This window comes from Oreochromis aureus, linkage group 7 (genome assembly GCF_013358895.1).
Source record: "Oreochromis aureus strain Israel breed Guangdong linkage group 7, ZZ_aureus, whole genome shotgun sequence".
Classification (NCBI taxonomy): Eukaryota; Metazoa; Chordata; class Actinopteri; order Cichliformes; family Cichlidae; genus Oreochromis; species Oreochromis aureus.
The window spans coordinates 14,696,825-14,715,042 of record NC_052948.1 but is presented as its reverse complement, the minus strand read 5'-3'; the positions used below and the strand labels follow the sequence as shown (position 1 = coordinate 14,715,042).

The following is an 18,218-nucleotide window of genomic DNA, read 5'->3' as shown; positions in this document are numbered from 1 at the left end:
CAACCACACCAACACCTCCGACTACCACAACTGCACCTCCAACTACAACCACACCAACACCTCCGACTACCACAACTGCACCTCCAACTACAACAACTACAACCACACCTCCGACTACAGCAACCACTCCTTCTACTACAACTACACCCACACCTCCGACTACCACAAGTATAACCACAATCTCATCGACTACTTGCATTCCAGGTACCACATGTGCGTGGTCAGGCTGGTATGATGTGGATGATCCAAAGGACAAAAGTGATTGGGAAACATACAAAAACATAACAGATAGTGGTCTTCAAATATGTGAAAATATTAAAGATATTGAGTGTAGAGCAGTAGATTACCCGGACAAAACCTTTGATGACTTTGTGGCTGAAACTGGCCAAGTTGTTACTTGTGATCAGGACATTGGTTTAATATGTAGGGCAGAAGACCAGACCAGACCACCAAGAAAGTGCTTTGACTATGAGATCAGGGTATATTGTTGCAACATATGTTCAACAACCACACCGCCTAGTACTACGACTACATCGACACCTCTGATTACTACAACCACACCAACACCTTCGACTACCACTACTACAACCACTCCTCCTACAACTACAACTACTCCTCCTACTACAATTACACCCACACCACCAACTACCACAACTACACCGCCTACTACAACAACTACTCCGCCTACTACAACTACAACCACACCTCCGACTACCACAACTACACCTCCAACTACAACCACACCAACACCTCCGACTACCACAACTGCACCTCCAACTACAACAACTACAACCACACCTCCGACTACCACAACTGCACCTCCAACTACAACAACTACACCCACACCTCCGACTACCACAAGTATAACCACAATCTCATCGACTACTTGCATTCCAGGTACCACATGTGCGTGGTCAGGCTGGTATGATGTGGATGATCCAAAGGACAAAAGTGATTGGGAAACATACAAAACATCACAGATAGTGGTCTTCAAATATGTGAAAATATTAAAGATATTGAGTGTAGAGCAGTAGATTACCCGGACAAAACCTTTGATGACTTTGTGGCTGAAACTGGCCAAGTTGTTACTTGTGATCAGGACATTGGTTTAATATGTAGGGCAGAAGACCAGACCAGACCACCAAGAAAGTGCTTTGACTATGAGATCAGGGTATATTGTTGCAACATATGTTCAACAACCACACCGCCTAGTACTACGACTACATCGACACCTCTGATTACTACAACCACACCAACACCTTCGACTACCACTACTACAACCACTCCTCCTACAACTACAACTACTCCTCCTACTACAATTACACCCACACCACCAACTACCACAACTACACCGCCTACTACAACAACTACTCCGCCTACTACAACTCCAACCACACGTCCGACTACCACAACTACACCTCCAACTACAACCACACCAACACCTCAGACTACAGCTACAACTACACCTCCTACAACGACAACTACTACTCCTACTACAACAACTACGACTACACCTCCTACAAGTACAACTACTCCTCCTACTACAACTACACCCACACCACCAACTACCACAACTACACCGCCTACTACAACTACAACCACACCTCCGACTACCACAGCTACACCTCCAACTACAACCACACCAACACCTCCGACTACCACAACTGCACCTCCAACTACGACAACTACAACCACACCTCCAACTACAGCAACCACTCCTTCTACTACAACTACACCCACACCTCCGGCTACCACAAGTATAACCACAATCTCATCGACTACTTGCATTCCAGGTACCACATGTGCGTGGTCAGGCTGGTATGATGTGGATGATCCAAAGGACAAAAGTGATTGGGAAACATACAAAAACATCACAGATAGTGGTCTTCAAATATGTGAAAATATTAAAGATATTGAGTGTAGAGCAGTAGATTACCGGACAAAACCTTTGATGACTTTGTGGCTGAAACTGGCCAAGTTGTTACTTGTGATCAGGACATTGGTTTAATATGTAGGGCAGAAGACCAGACCAGACCACCAAGAAAGTGCTTTGACTATGAGATCAGGGTATATTGTTGCAACATATGTTCAACAACCACACCGCCTAGTACTACGACTACATCGACACCTCTGATTACTACAACCACACCAACACCTTCGACTACCACTACTACAACCACTCCTCCTACAACTACAACTACTCCTCCTACTACAATTACACCCACACCACCAACTACCACAACTACACCGCCTACTACAACAACTACTCCGCCTACTACAACTACAACCACACCTCCGACTACCACAACTACCCCTCCAACTACAACCACACCAACACCTCAGACTCCAGCTACAACTACACCTCCTACAACGACAACTACTACTCCTACTACAACAGCAACTACGACTACACCTCCTACAAGTACAACTACTCCTCCTACTACAACTACACCCACACCACCAACTACCACAACTACACCGCCTACTACAACTACAACCACACCTCCGACTACCACAGCTACACCTCCAACTACAACCACACCAACACCTCCGACTACCACAACTGCACCTCCAACTACAACCACACCAACACCTCCGACTACCACAACTGCACCTCCAACTACAACAACTACAACCACACCTCCGACTACAGCAACCACTCCTTCTACTACAACTACACCCACACCTCCGACTACCACAAGTATAACCACAATCTCATCGACTACTTGCATTCCAGGTACCACATGTGCGTGGTCAGGCTGGTATGATGTGGATGATCCAAAGGACAAAAGTGATTGGGAAACATACAAAAACATAACAGATAGTGGTCTTCAAATATGTGAAAATATTAAAGATATTGAGTGTAGAGCAGTAGATTACCCGGACAAAACCTTTGATGACTTTGTGGCTGAAACTGGCCAAGTTGTTACTTGTGATCAGGACATTGGTTTAATATGTAGGGCAGAAGACCAGACCAGACCACCAAGAAAGTGCTTTGACTATGAGATCAGGGTATATTGTTGCAACATATGTTCAACAACCACACCGCCTAGTACTACGACTACATCGACACCTCTGATTACTACAACCACACCAACACCTTCGACTACCACTACTACAACCACTCCTCCTACAACTACAACTACTCCTCCTACTACAATTACACCCACACCACCAACTACCACAACTACACCGCCTACTACAACAACTACTCCGCCTACTACAACTACAACCACACCTCCGACTACCACAACTACACCTCCAACTACAACCACACCAACACCTCCGACTACCACAACTGCACCTCCAACTACAACAACTACAACCACACCTCCGACTACCACAACTGCACCTCCAACTACAACAACTACACCCACACCTCCGACTACCACAAGTATAACCACAATCTCATCGACTACTTGCATTCCAGGTACCACATGTGCGTGGTCAGGCTGGTATGATGTGGATGATCCAAAGGACAAAAGTGATTGGGAAACATACAAAACATCACAGATAGTGGTCTTCAAATATGTGAAAATATTAAAGATATTGAGTGTAGAGCAGTAGATTACCCGGACAAAACCTTTGATGACTTTGTGGCTGAAACTGGCCAAGTTGTTACTTGTGATCAGGACATTGGTTTAATATGTAGGGCAGAAGACCAGACCAGACCACCAAGAAAGTGCTTTGACTATGAGATCAGGGTATATTGTTGCAACATATGTTCAACAACCACACCGCCTAGTACTACGACTACATCGACACCTCTGATTACTACAACCACACCAACACCTTCGACTACCACTACTACAACCACTCCTCCTACAACTACAACTACTCCTCCTACTACAATTACACCCACACCACCAACTACCACAACTACACCGCCTACTACAACAACTACTCCGCCTACTACAACTCCAACCACACGTCCGACTACCACAACTACACCTCCAACTACAACCACACCAACACCTCAGACTACAGCTACAACTACACCTCCTACAACGACAACTACTACTCCTACTACAACAACTACGACTACACCTCCTACAAGTACAACTACTCCTCCTACTACAACTACACCCACACCACCAACTACCACAACTACACCGCCTACTACAACTACAACCACACCTCCGACTACCACAGCTACACCTCCAACTACAACCACACCAACACCTCCGACTACCACAACTGCACCTCCAACTACGACAACTACAACCACACCTCCAACTACAGCAACCACTCCTTCTACTACAACTACACCCACACCTCCGGCTACCACAAGTATAACCACAATCTCATCGACTACTTGCATTCCAGGTACCACATGTGCGTGGTCAGGCTGGTATGATGTGGATGATCCAAAGGACAAAAGTGATTGGGAAACATACAAAAACATCACAGATAGTGGTCTTCAAATATGTGAAAATATTAAAGATATTGAGTGTAGAGCAGTAGATTACCCGGACAAAACCTTTGATGACTTTGTGGCTGAAACTGGCCAAGTTGTTACTTGTGATCAGGACATTGGTTTAATATGTAGGGCAGAAGACCAGACCAGACCACCAAGAAAGTGCTTTGACTATGAGATCAGGGTATATTGTTGCAACATATGTTCAACAACCACACCGCCTAGTACTACGACTACATCGACACCTCTGATTACTACAACCACACCAACACCTTCGACTACCACTACTACAACCACTCCTCCTACAACTACAACTACTCCTCCTACTACAATTACACCCACACCACCAACTACCACAACTACACCGCCTACTACAACAACTACTCCGCCTACTACAACTACAACCACACCTCCGACTACCACAACTACCCTCCAACTACAACCACACCAACACCTCAGACTCCAGCTACAACTACACCTCCTACAACGACAACTACTACTCCTACTACAACAACTACGACTACACCTCCTACAAGTACAACTACTCCTCCTACTACAACTACACCCACACCACCAACTACCACAACTACACCGCCTACTACAACTACAACCACACCTCCGACTACCACAGCTACACCTCCAACTACAACCACACCAACACCTCCGACTACCACAACTGCACCTCCAACTACGACAACTACAACCACACCTCCGACTACAGCAACCACTCCTTCTACTACAACTACACCCACACCTCCGACTACCACAAGTATAACCACAATCTCATCGACTACTTGCATTCCAGGTACCACATGTGCGTGGTCAGGCTGGTATGATGTGGATGATCCAAAGGACAAAAGTGATTGGGAAACATACAAAAACATCACAGATAGTGGTCTTCAAATATGTGAAAATATTAAAGATATTGAGTGTAGAGCAGTAGATTACCCGGACAAAACCTTTGATGACTTTGTGGCTGAAACTGGCCAAGTTGTTACTTGTGATCAGGACATTGGTTTAATATGTAGGGCAGAAGACCAGACCAGACCACCAAGAAAGTGCTTTGACTATGAGATCAGGGTATATTGTTGCAACATATGTTCAACAACCACACCGCCTAGTACTACGACTACATCGACACCTCTGATTACTACAACCACACCAACACCTTCGACTACCACTACTACAACCACTCCTCCTACAACTACAACTACTCCTCCTACTACAATTACACCCACACCACCAACTACCACAACTACACCGCCTACTACAACAACTACTCCGCCTACTACAACTACAACCACACGTCCGACTACCACAACTACACCTCCAACTACAACCACACCAACACCTCAGACTACAGCTACAACTACACCTCCTACAACGACAACTACTACTCCTACTACAACAACTACGACTACATCTCCTACAAGTACAACTACTCCTCCTACTACAACTACACCCACACCACCAACTACCACAACTACACCGCCTACTACAACTACAACCACACCTCCGACTACCACAGCTACACCTCCAACTACAACCACACCAACACCTCCGACTACCACAACTGCACCTCCAACTACGACAACTACAACCACACCTCCAACTACAGCAACCACTCCTTCTACTACAACTACACCCACACCTCCGGCTACCACAAGTATAACCACAATCTCATCGACTACTTGCATTCCAGGTACCACATGTGCGTGGTCAGGCTGGTATGATGTGGATGATCCAAAGGACAAAAGTGATTGGGAAACATACAAAAACATCACAGATAGTGGTCTTCAAATATGTGAAAATATTAAAGATATTGAGTGTAGAGCAGTAGATTACCCGGACAAAACCTTTGATGACTTTATGGCTGAAACTGGCCAAGTTGTTACTTGTGATCAGGACATTGGTTTAATATGTAGGGCAGAAGACCAGACCAGACCACCAAGAAAGTGCTTTGACTATGAGATCAGGGTATATTGTTGCAACATATGTTCAACAACCACACCGCCTAGTACTACGACTACATCGACACCTCTGATTACTACAACCACACCAACACCTTCGACTACCACTACTACAACCACTCCTCCTACAACTACAACTACTCCTCCTACTACAATTACACCCACACCACCAACTACCACAACTACACCGCTTACTACAACAACTACTCCGCCTACTACAACTACAACCACACCTCCGACTACCACAACTACCCTCCAACTACAACCACACCAACACCTCAGACTCCAGCTACAACTACACCTCCTACAACGACAACTACTACTCCTACTACAACAACTACGACTACACCTCCTACAAGTACAACTACTCCTCCTACTACAACTACACCCACACCACCAACTACCACAACTACACCGCCTACTACAACTACAACCACACCTCCGACTACCACAGCTACACCTCCAACTACAACCACACCAACACCTCCGACTACCACAACTGCACCTCCAACTACGACAACTACAACCACACCTCCGACTACAGCAACCACTCCTTCTACTACAACTACACCCACACCTCCGACTACCACAAGTATAACCACAATCTCATCGACTACTTGCATTCCAGGTACCACATGTGCGTGGTCAGGCTGGTATGATGTGGATGATCCAAAGGACAAAAGTGATTGGGAAACATACAAAAACATCACAGATAGTGGTCTTCAAATATGTGAAAATATTAAAGATATTGAGTGTAGAGCAGTAGATTACCCGGACAAAACCTTTGATGACTTTGTGGCTGAAACTGGCCAAGTTGTTACTTGTGATCAGGACATTGGTTTAATATGTAGGGCAGAAGACCAGACCAGACCACCAAGAAAGTGCTTTGACTATGAGATCAGGGTATATTGTTGCAACATATGTTCAACAACCACACCGCCTAGTACTACGACTACATCGACACCTCTGATTACTACAACCACACCAACACCTTCGACTACCACTACTACAACCACTCCTCCTACAACTACAACTACTCCTCCTACTACAATTACACCCACACCACCAACTACCACAACTACACCGCCTACTACAACAACTACTCCGCCTACTACAACTACAACCACACCTCTGACTACCACAACTACCCCTCCAACTACAACCACACCAACACCTCAGACTCCAGCTACAACTACACCTCCTACAACGACAACTACTACTCCTACTACAACAACTACGACTACACCTCCTACAAGTACAACTACTCCTCCTACTACAACTACACCCACACCACCGACTACCACAACTACACCTCCAACTACAACCACACCAACACCTCCGACTACCACAACTGCACCTCCAACTACAACAACTACAACCACACCTCCGACTACAGCAACCACTCCTTCTACTACAACTACATCCACACCTCCGACTACCACAAGTATAACCACAATCTCATCGACTACTTGCATTCCAGGTACCACATGTGCGTGGTCAGGCTGGTATGATGTGGATGATCCAAAGGACAAAAGTGATTGGGAAACATACAAAACATCACAGATAGTGGTCTTCAAATATGTGAAAATATTAAAGATATTGAGTGTAGAGCAGTAGATTACCCGGACAAAACCTTTGATGACTTTGTGGCTGAAACTGGCCAAGTTGTTACTTGTGATCAGGACATTGGTTTAATATGTAGGGCAGAAGACCAGACCAGACCACCAAGAAAGTGCTTTGACTATGAGATCAGGGTATATTGTTGCAACATATGTTCAACAACCACACCGCCTAGTACTACGACTACATCGACACCTCTGATTACTACAACCACACCAACACCTTCGACTACCACTACTACAACCACTCCTCCTACAACTACAACTACTCCTCCTACTACAATTACACCCACACCACCAACTACCACAACTACACGCCTACTACAACAACTACTCCGCCTACTACAACTCCAACCACACGTCCGACTACCACAACTACACCTCCAACTACAACCACACCAACACCTCAGACTACAGCTACAACTACACCTCCTACGACGACAACTACTACTCCTACTACAACAACTATGACTACACCTCCTACAAGTACAACTACTCCTCCTCCTACTACACCCACACCACCAACTACCACAACTACACCGCCTACTACAACTACAACCACACCTCCGACTACCACAGCTACACCTCCAACTACAACCACACCAACACCTCCGACTACCACAACTGCACCTCCAACTACAACAACTACAACCACACCTCCAACTACAGCAACCACTCCTTCTACTACAACTACACCCACACCTCCGACTACCACAAGTATAACCACAATCTCATCGACTACTTGCATTCCAGGTACCACATGTGCGTGGTCAGGCTGGTATGATGTGGATGATCCAAAGGACAAAAGTGACTGGGAAACATACAAAAACATCACAGATAGTGGTCTTCAAATATGTGAAAATATTAAAGATATTGAGTGTAGAGCAGTAGATTACCCGGACAAAACCTTTGATGACTTTGTGGCTGAAACTGGCCAAGTTGTTACTTGTGATCAGGACATTGGTTTAATATGTAGGGCAGAAGACCAGACCAGACCACCAAGAAAGTGCTTTGACTATGAGATCAGGGTATATTGTTGCAACATATGTTCAACAACCACACCGCCTAGTACTACGACTACATCGACACCTCTGATTACTACAACCACACCAACACCTTCGACTACCACTACTACAACCACTCCTCCTACAACTACAACTACTCCTCCTACTACAATTACACCCACACCACCAACTACCACAACTACACCGCCTACTACAACAACTACTCCGCCTACTACAACTACAACCACACCTCCGACTACCACAACTACCCTCCAACTACAACCACACCAACACCTCAGACTCCAGCTACAACTACACCTCCTACAACGACAACTACTACTCCTACTACAACAACTACGACTACACCTCCTACAAGTACAAACTACTCCTCCTACTACAACTACACCCACACCACCGACTACCACAACTACACCTCCAACTACAACCACACCAACACCTCCGACTACCACAAGTGCACCTCCAACTACAACAACTACAACCACACCTCCGACTACAGCAACCACTCCTTCTACTACAACTACACCCACACCTCCGACTACCACAAGTATAACCACAATCTCATCGACTACTTGCATTCCAGGTACCACATGTGCGTGGTCAGGCTGGTATGATGTGGATGATCCAAAGGACAAAAGTGATTGGGAAACATACAAAAACATCACAGATAGTGGTCTTCAAATATGTGAAAATATTAAAGATATTGAGTGTAGAGCAGTAGATTACCCGGACAAAACCTTTGATGACTTTGTGGCTGAAACTGGCCAAGTTGTTACTTGTGATCAGGACATTGGTTTAATATGTAGGGCAGAAGACCAGACCAGACCACCAAGAAAGTGCTTTGACTATGAGATCAGGGTATATTGTTGCAACATATGTTCAACAACCACACCGCCTAGTACTACGACTACATCGACACCTCTGATTACTACAACCACACCAACACCTTCGACTACCACTACTACAACCACTCCTCCTACAACTACAACTACTCCTCCTACTACAATTACACCCACACCACCAACTACCACAACTACACCGCCTACTACAACAACTACTCCGCCTACTACAACTACAACCACACCTCCGACTACCACAACTACCCTCCAACTACAACCACACCAACACCTCAGACTCCAGCTACAACTACACCTCCTACAACGACAACTACTACTCCTACTACAACAACTACGACTACACCTCCTACAAGTACAACTACTCCTCCTACTACAACTACACCCACACCAACAACTACCACAACTACACCGCCTACTACAACAACTACTCCGCCTACTACAACTACAACCACACCTCCGACTACCACAACTACACCTCCAACTACAACCACACCAACACCTCAGACTACAGCTACAACTACACCTCCTACAACGACAACTACTACTCCTACTACAACAACTACGACTACACCTCCTACAAGTACAACTACTCCTCCTACTACAACTACACCCACACCACCAACTACCACAACTACACCGCCTACTACAACTACAACCACACCTCCGACTACCACAGCTACACCTCCAACTACAACCACACCAACACCTCCGACTACCACAACTGCACCTCCAACTACAACAACTACAACCACACCCCCGACTACAGCAACTACTCCTTCTACTACAACTACACCCACACCTCCGACTACCACAAGTATAACCACAATCTCATCGACTACTTGCATTCCAGGTACCACATGTGCGTGGTCAGGCTGGTATGATGTGGATGATCCAAAGGATAAAAGTGATTGGGAAACATACAAAAACATCACAGATAGTGGTCTTCAAATATGTGAAAATATTAAAGATATTGAGTGTAGAGCAGTAGATTACCCGGACAAAACCTTTGATGACTTTGTGGCTGAAACTGGCCAAGTTGTTACTTGTGATCAGGACATTGGTTTAATATGTAGGGCAGAAGACCAGACCAGACCACCAAGAAAGTGCTTTGACTATGAGATCAGGGTATATTGTTGCAACATATGTTCAACAACCACACCGCCTAGTACTACGACTACATCGACACCTCTGATTACTACAACCACACCAACACCTTCGACTACCACTACTACAACCACTCCTCCTACAACTACAACTACTCCTCCTACTACAATTACACCCACACCACCAACTACCACAACTACACCGCCTACTACAACAACTACTCCGCCTACTACAACTACAACCACACCTCCGACTACCACAACTACCCCTCCAACTACAACCACACCAACACCTCAGACTACAGCTACAACTACACCTCCTACAATGACAACTACTACTCCTACTACAACAACTACGACTACACCTCCTACAAGTACAACTACTCCTCCTACTACAACTACACCCACACCACCAGCTACCACAACTACACCGCCTACTACAACTACAACCACACCTCCGACTACCACAACTAGCCCTCCAACTACAACCACACCAACACCTCAGACTACAGCTACAACTACACCTCCTACAACGACAACTACTACTCCTACTACAACAACTACGACTACACCTCCTACAAGTACAACTACTCCTCCTACTACAATTACACCCACACCACCAACTACCACAACTACACCGCCTAGTACAACAACTACTCCGCCTACTACAACTACAACCACACCTCCGACTACCACAACTACCCCTCCAACTACAACCACACCAACACCTCAGACTACAGCTACAACTACACCTCCTACAACGACAACTACTACTCCTACTACAACAACTACAACTACACCTCCTACAACGACAACTACTACTCCTACTACAACAACTACGACTACACCTCCTACAAGTACAACTACTCCTCCTACTACAACTGCACCCACACCACCGACTACCACAACTACACCTCCAACTACAACCACACCAACACCTCAGACTACAGCTACAACTACACCTCCAACTACAACAACTACAACCACACCTCCGACTACAGCAACCACTCCTTCTACTACAACTACACCCACACCTCCGACTACCACAAGTATAACCACAATCTCATCGACTACTTGCATTCCAGGTACCACATGTGCGTGGTCAGGCTGGTATGATGTGGATGATCCAAAGGACAAAAGTGATTGGGAAACATACAAAAACATCACAGATAGTGGTCTTCAAATATGTGAAAATATTAAAGATATTGAGTGTAGAGCAGTAGATTACCCGGACAAAACCTTTGATGACTTTGTGGCTGAAACTGGCCAAGTTGTTACTTGTGATCAGGACATTGGTTTAATATGTAGGGCAGAAGACCAGACCAGACCACCAAGAAAGTGCTTTGACTATGAGATCAGGGTATATTGTTGCAACATATGTTCAACAACCACACCGCCTAGTACTACGACTACATCGACACCTCTGATTACTACAACCACACCAACACCTTCGACTACCACTACTACAACCACTCCTCCTACAACTACAACTACTCCTCCTACTACAATTACACCCACACCACCAACTACCACAACTACTCCGCCTACTACAACTACAACCACACCTCCGACTACCACAACTACCCCTCCAACTACAACCACACCAACACCTCAGACTACAGCTACAACTACACCTCCTACAACGACAACTACTACTCCTACTACAACAACTACGACTACACCTCCTACAAGTACAACTACTCCTCCTACTACAATTACACCCACACATACCACTACCACAACTACACCTGCAACTACAACAACTATGACCACAATTACAACTATCACAACTACACCTCCTCCTACCACAACTACTCCTCCTACTACAACTACACCAACACCTCCGACTACCACAACTACAACTACAACCACACCAACACCTCCGAATACCACACCTACACCTCCTACTACAACCACACCTACACCTCCTACTACAACCACACCAACACCACTGAGTACAACAACTACACCTCCAATTACAACAACTACAAATAAACCTCCTACTACCACAACTACACCTCCAACTACAACAACTACTCCGCCTACTACAACTACAACCACACCTCCGACTACCACAACTACACCTCCAACTACAACAACTACACCCACACCTCCGACTACAGCTACAACTACACCTCCTACAACGACAACTACTACTCCTACTCCAACAACTATGACTACACCTCCTACAAGTACAACTACTCCTCCTACAACAACTACACCAACACCTCCGACTACCACAAATACACCTCCTACTACAACAACTACGACTACACCTCCTACAACTACCACCACTCCTTCTACTTCAAGTACACCAACACCTCCGACTACCACAACTACACCTCCTACAACAATAACTTCAACTACACCTACTACAACTACTTCTCTTCCTCCACCAGACTGCCCTGATTGGGGTGTTTCAGTAAGACCCAATAAACATAAAAATGCTTTCAATAGCTTTGTATTTAATGAAATTTTGATTAGTTTCAATTTTTCAGTAACAAACTTCTTGATTAGGTTTTTGGCCCAAAAAATTTTAAAATACCTTTACTCTTTTTGTTTGTGCTTTTTTCTTCAAGCAAAATGAGACCTTCTATTTGTGCAACTGCACCATGGCCAGATGCATAGAGAACAACACAATAGAAATTGTTCCATATGAATGTCCACCGCTTCAAAACATAAGTTGCACCAATGGAAAGAAACCAGTTCTGGTGTATGACGAGTACTACTGCTGTCAATATTATACTTGCGACTGTAAGTTATTTTGTGTGTAAAAAACATTTCTTCCATTCATGTTTTATCCCATCCCTTAAATATTTTTTCTTTCTTTTCAGGCGTATGTGAAGGGTGGGGAGATCCACATTACATCACGTTTGATGGACTTTACTACAGTTATCAAGGAAACTGTACTTATGTTTTGATGAAAGAGATTTTACCAATACATAACTTGGAGATTTATATTGACAATGTCTTTTGTGATCCAACTGAAGATGTTTCTTGTCCACGATCGATAACAGTATCATATGTATCACACGTCATCACACTCATTAATCATAATCTTATTGGAGCTGCACAGCTGGAGGTAAATTTATGCATATATGATTGCCAATATTTTATTGTATTTCTCTGCAAAATAACCAATATATATTATTTTTACAGTATATTTCTTTTTTACAAATTGTGCAATTATTCTTTTGTAGGTACTGAAAAATGGAGAAAGTTTGAACCTACCTTATTCTCAACAAGGTGTTAAGATCATGAATTCAGGCCTTAACCTGATTTTAGAGATTCCTCGACTAAAAGTAGTTATTACATTTGGAATAACAGGCTTCAGTGTAACTCTTCCATTCCAGTACTTTGGCAAAAACACACAGGGACATTGTGGTGAGAAAGTTCACTAAAGTGGCCATATTTCTTAACCCTTAGTTTGAGGTTATACTGCAATATTAAATGTTTTATTACTATTGTCAGGAACATGCAACAATAACCAGGCTGACGACTGCATGTTGCCCGGAGGTAAGCTGGTGGAAAGCTGTGCAGTGATGGCTGACTATTGGCCTGTTGAAGACCTTTACCAGCCCAACTGCCCAACACCACCTGCACTACCTACCAGTGCACCTGAACCACCACCTACCTTAGCTCCATGCAAACCAGACTCCATGTGTGACCTACTTAAAGCTAGGTAAGCATTAGCTGATCAGTCCCAACAGTTTATTGCTGTACTATTACCAGTATGCACTTAAAACAAAATACATTTATTTTTGTGTCTTTTGTTAAAACAGTCTCTTTGCAGAGTGCCATCCATTTGTCTCTCCAGAAAATTTCTACAGAGGTTGCATTTTTGATAGCTGTCACGTTTCAAATCCAACAGTGGAGTGCACAAGTTTACAGACTTATGCTGCAGCCTGTGCTCAGGCTGGAATTTGCATTTACTGGAGGAACCACACCACACTGTGTGGTAAGCAACCCTTCATCATTTTGTAAATGTTTTGAATTGGTTAGAATCACAAGTGACAATTTGTCAGCATGTATATTAAAGTCAAAAAACAAAACAATGAAGTTCTTTTCTTCATCATCAGCTGGTGAATGCCCATTAGGCAAAGTTTACAAGCCTTGTGGTCCTGCAGAACAGCCAACCTGTGAGGACAAGTACGTTTCTGCAAAGCTATCCAAAAACATTTCCAGGGGATATGATCATGACAAAATATGGCAATAAATCAATGTTTTTTTAGTGGCAATAAGTAAAAGTTACACTGTCTATCAACTAAACTGAATGAATTTAACTGCTGTTTCAATGTAACTTATTTTACAGTCCAAGTGGACAAACTATGAACTACACTACAGAGGGCTGCTTTTGTCCTGATGGAATGAAACTTTTCAACCAGGAGTCTGGAATATGTGTTGAAAAATGTGGTAATTACTTTTTGTAATATTTTCAATTTACTACTACTGACTTAAGTATATGATATAGTTTTAGTGACTTTTTTATTTTCCAACAGGATGTCTTGATCCTGAGGGCATTCCTCGTGAGGTGATCTTCTTCTTTCTTTTTACCTGAAATTCTACTCTTTATTGTTTACTTGCAAGAGAAAAATAATATTTATTGTGGTTTATTCTTTCAGTTCAATGAAAGATTTGAGTACAAATGCCAGGACTGCATCTGTGAAGAATCCACCAAGACTGTGACTTGCAAGTCTAAGGTGTGCCCACCACCACCGGCCACTACAAACTGCTCTGCCCCTGGGTTTGTCCTTGTCAACCAGACCAGTCCATCAGACCCCTGCTGTTCTACCTATGTTTGCCGTAAGACGTAGTATCAAAGCACGCTACATTTTTCCAGAATGTTATTTGATTGTGGTAGTTTCTCACTGTGCCATGATCTCTGCAGAATGTCAACCTAACACTTGCCCAGTCAGCAATATGAACTGTCCAATTGGATATAAGCCAGTTGTCAGTGTCCCTGATGGAAAATGCTGTGCAGAACATACATGTGGTAATCTCATTAATACAGTTTGAATATCTATATATCTATATCTCTCTCTCTCTCTCTCTCTCTCTCTATATATATAGATATATATATATATATATCTATATAGAGAGAGATATATACTGTACTTTCATGCAAGTCACCTCGTCTTTGTCTAACTCTTTCCTAGAACCTAAAAGAGTTTGTGTTCACAGAGAAACTGAATACCAGGTAAATAAGAAGCATATGCTTTGTCATTTCTCACCTTTTTGCCTTTAATGATGCACATAATTATGTATGACATTTCCTTTTTATTTGAAAGCCTGGTTCTTCAGTTCCTGTGATTGCATGTCAGGATTGTACCTGTGCCAATGAGATTGACCCAAAATCTGGTCTATTAAAAATAATTTGTGTGTTTCAACAATGTAAAGAAAGCTGTGAACTGGTAAGAGACAATAAACCCTTCATCTTCACTTACACCATACATCCCAGTTTTGTTTTCCTTTGGTGTCTTTAGTGTGTTACTTGCTAGATTGGGCTTCACAAGCTAAACGTCCCATCTCTCTCGGTGTCTCACAGGGATATGAATATGTGGAAAGTGATTCTGATGAATGCTGCGGGAAGTGTGTACAGACACACTGTGTTGTCAACAATAATGGAACCAAACAACTTTTGACTGTAAGATGGTTGTAACTTCATGTGATAATTCACCTAAGCCAAGCAAGCAATATGTGTTGATGTGTTATGTATTTAAATAAATATTCTTAAGTTTGTGTGGATTTTTGTATACATCTATCTCACTGCCTTCTAGCAAGGAGAAACCTGGTCACCACCGGGGAATAAATGTGAACATTACACCTGTGTCAAGAATGGTGAGACTTTAACAGCAAGCCATTCACAGACTGTCTGCCCACCATTCCAAGAGAGCAACTGCCAACCCGTAAGTATGCTCTTAAAAATGTATCTTGATTAATTGACTGTATCTATCTGAAATGAAAAGAATTTTGTTAACGTTGTATATTTTTGTTGTTAGGACACGATTCAAACTGCAGCAAACGGCTGTTGCAAAATTTGTGAGTATAACATTTTGATATATAACATTTTAATCAGGGGCAGCATGGTGGCGTGGTGGATAACATTATTGCCTCACAGCAGGAAGTGACTTGTTTTAAATTCAGCATCTAGCCCGGGTTTTTCTGTGTGGAGTTTGCATGTTCTCCTCATGTCTGCATGGGTTTTCCCTGGATACTCTGTCTTTCTCCAATAGTCCAAAGACATTTAGTTAGTGGAGTTAGGTTAACTGGTGAGTCTAAATTCCCCATAGGTGTGAATTTAGGTGTGAATGCTCGTCTGTCTCTGTTAGCCCTATGACAGAGTGTTGACCTGTCCAGGATGTACCTGCCTTTCAGCCTACGAAATCTCGATAAGCGGAACAGAATGGTAGACAAATTTACATTAAATAGAAATAAAAGAAACTAACTCAACATCTTTTTTGTAAAAGGTGTGGAGAAGGAGAAGGGATGCAAGTTAATGTCCATGAAAACCCATATTACAGTCAACGGTTGTCAGTCTGCCCAGGAGGTAGATATGCCATATTGTGAAGGATCCTGCAACACTTACACCATGTAAGGATACCTTTACTATTATCTCATATTTCCCTGGAAAGTTACAAAAAGTGTTACTTTACACTTTGATTATATCAATGAACCTGTCCCCTGCTTTCTTTAGGTACTCTGAAGCAGCAGCAGCGATGGAGCATTCCTGCTCATGCTGTAAGGAGATAAACTTCAGCAATCGCACTGCTGACCTGGTCTGCTTGAATGGAGACACGGTCCCCTACACATACATGTATGTGGAGCAGTGTGGTTGTACCAAGACGGACTGCACCAGAGCTGGACATCATGTTCGCAGGAAGAGAAGCTTCACACTGCTGTGATGAAACAGTCCATCTCCATTTTCACAGATGTGACATACAATTGTTTCTTCCCATATTTTCTTAGAAATCATTACATATCTTACAAAGTAATTGCTCTTGTGGCTTGAGTATTTATCAACTGATCAAAATAAAAAATTGCAACTCAGTTAATGTCTCATTTCTTCCATTTTTCTTTTTTCTGTTAAAACAAAATCTAAACATTTAATTTGTTTTTACATCACACAAATCCTAAATAAACTTTCACAATGACATTAAAGTAAAAGTATTTAAAGAAAAAAAACAATAAAGTTGGCATGTCACGGTGTGGGGAAAGTAGGACCCAAAAGCA

General features: G+C 43.4%; 1 protein-coding gene across 1 annotated transcript in view; it reads left to right on the top strand.

The window, feature by feature from the left end:
* Nucleotides 1-17,931, top strand: part of LOC116330911 (mucin-2-like) — a 34,503-nt gene extending 16,572 nt beyond the window's left edge. The window contains 41 exon segments of the mRNA XM_039614176.1: nucleotides 252-877; nucleotides 1,453-1,581; nucleotides 1,620-1,818; nucleotides 1,996-2,717; nucleotides 3,099-3,194; nucleotides 3,560-4,601; nucleotides 4,643-4,783; nucleotides 4,868-5,010; nucleotides 5,049-5,222; nucleotides 5,353-6,099; nucleotides 6,466-6,635; nucleotides 6,638-7,472; nucleotides 7,574-7,642; nucleotides 7,784-7,867; nucleotides 7,997-8,316; nucleotides 8,319-8,739; nucleotides 9,106-9,275; nucleotides 9,278-9,389; nucleotides 9,391-10,129; nucleotides 10,132-10,627; nucleotides 11,033-12,639; nucleotides 12,681-12,943; nucleotides 13,112-13,390; nucleotides 13,473-13,485; nucleotides 13,568-13,742; nucleotides 13,823-14,070; nucleotides 14,189-14,372; nucleotides 14,460-14,670; nucleotides 14,771-14,946; nucleotides 15,068-15,137; nucleotides 15,301-15,401; nucleotides 15,488-15,519; nucleotides 15,611-15,791; nucleotides 15,877-15,981; nucleotides 16,145-16,185; nucleotides 16,277-16,399; nucleotides 16,534-16,632; nucleotides 16,766-16,894; nucleotides 16,988-17,027; nucleotides 17,456-17,579; nucleotides 17,683-17,931. Coding sequence (XP_039470110.1) covers nucleotides 252-877; nucleotides 1,453-1,581; nucleotides 1,620-1,818; nucleotides 1,996-2,717; nucleotides 3,099-3,194; nucleotides 3,560-4,601; nucleotides 4,643-4,783; nucleotides 4,868-5,010; nucleotides 5,049-5,222; nucleotides 5,353-6,099; nucleotides 6,466-6,635; nucleotides 6,638-7,472; nucleotides 7,574-7,642; nucleotides 7,784-7,867; nucleotides 7,997-8,316; nucleotides 8,319-8,739; nucleotides 9,106-9,275; nucleotides 9,278-9,389; nucleotides 9,391-10,129; nucleotides 10,132-10,627; nucleotides 11,033-12,639; nucleotides 12,681-12,943; nucleotides 13,112-13,390; nucleotides 13,473-13,485; nucleotides 13,568-13,742; nucleotides 13,823-14,070; nucleotides 14,189-14,372; nucleotides 14,460-14,670; nucleotides 14,771-14,946; nucleotides 15,068-15,137; nucleotides 15,301-15,401; nucleotides 15,488-15,519; nucleotides 15,611-15,791; nucleotides 15,877-15,981; nucleotides 16,145-16,185; nucleotides 16,277-16,399; nucleotides 16,534-16,632; nucleotides 16,766-16,894; nucleotides 16,988-17,027; nucleotides 17,456-17,579; nucleotides 17,683-17,890 — 11,844 coding nt within the window. The 3' untranslated portion in view covers nucleotides 17,891-17,931.
* The last annotated feature ends 287 nt before the right edge of the window (nucleotides 17,932-18,218 follow it).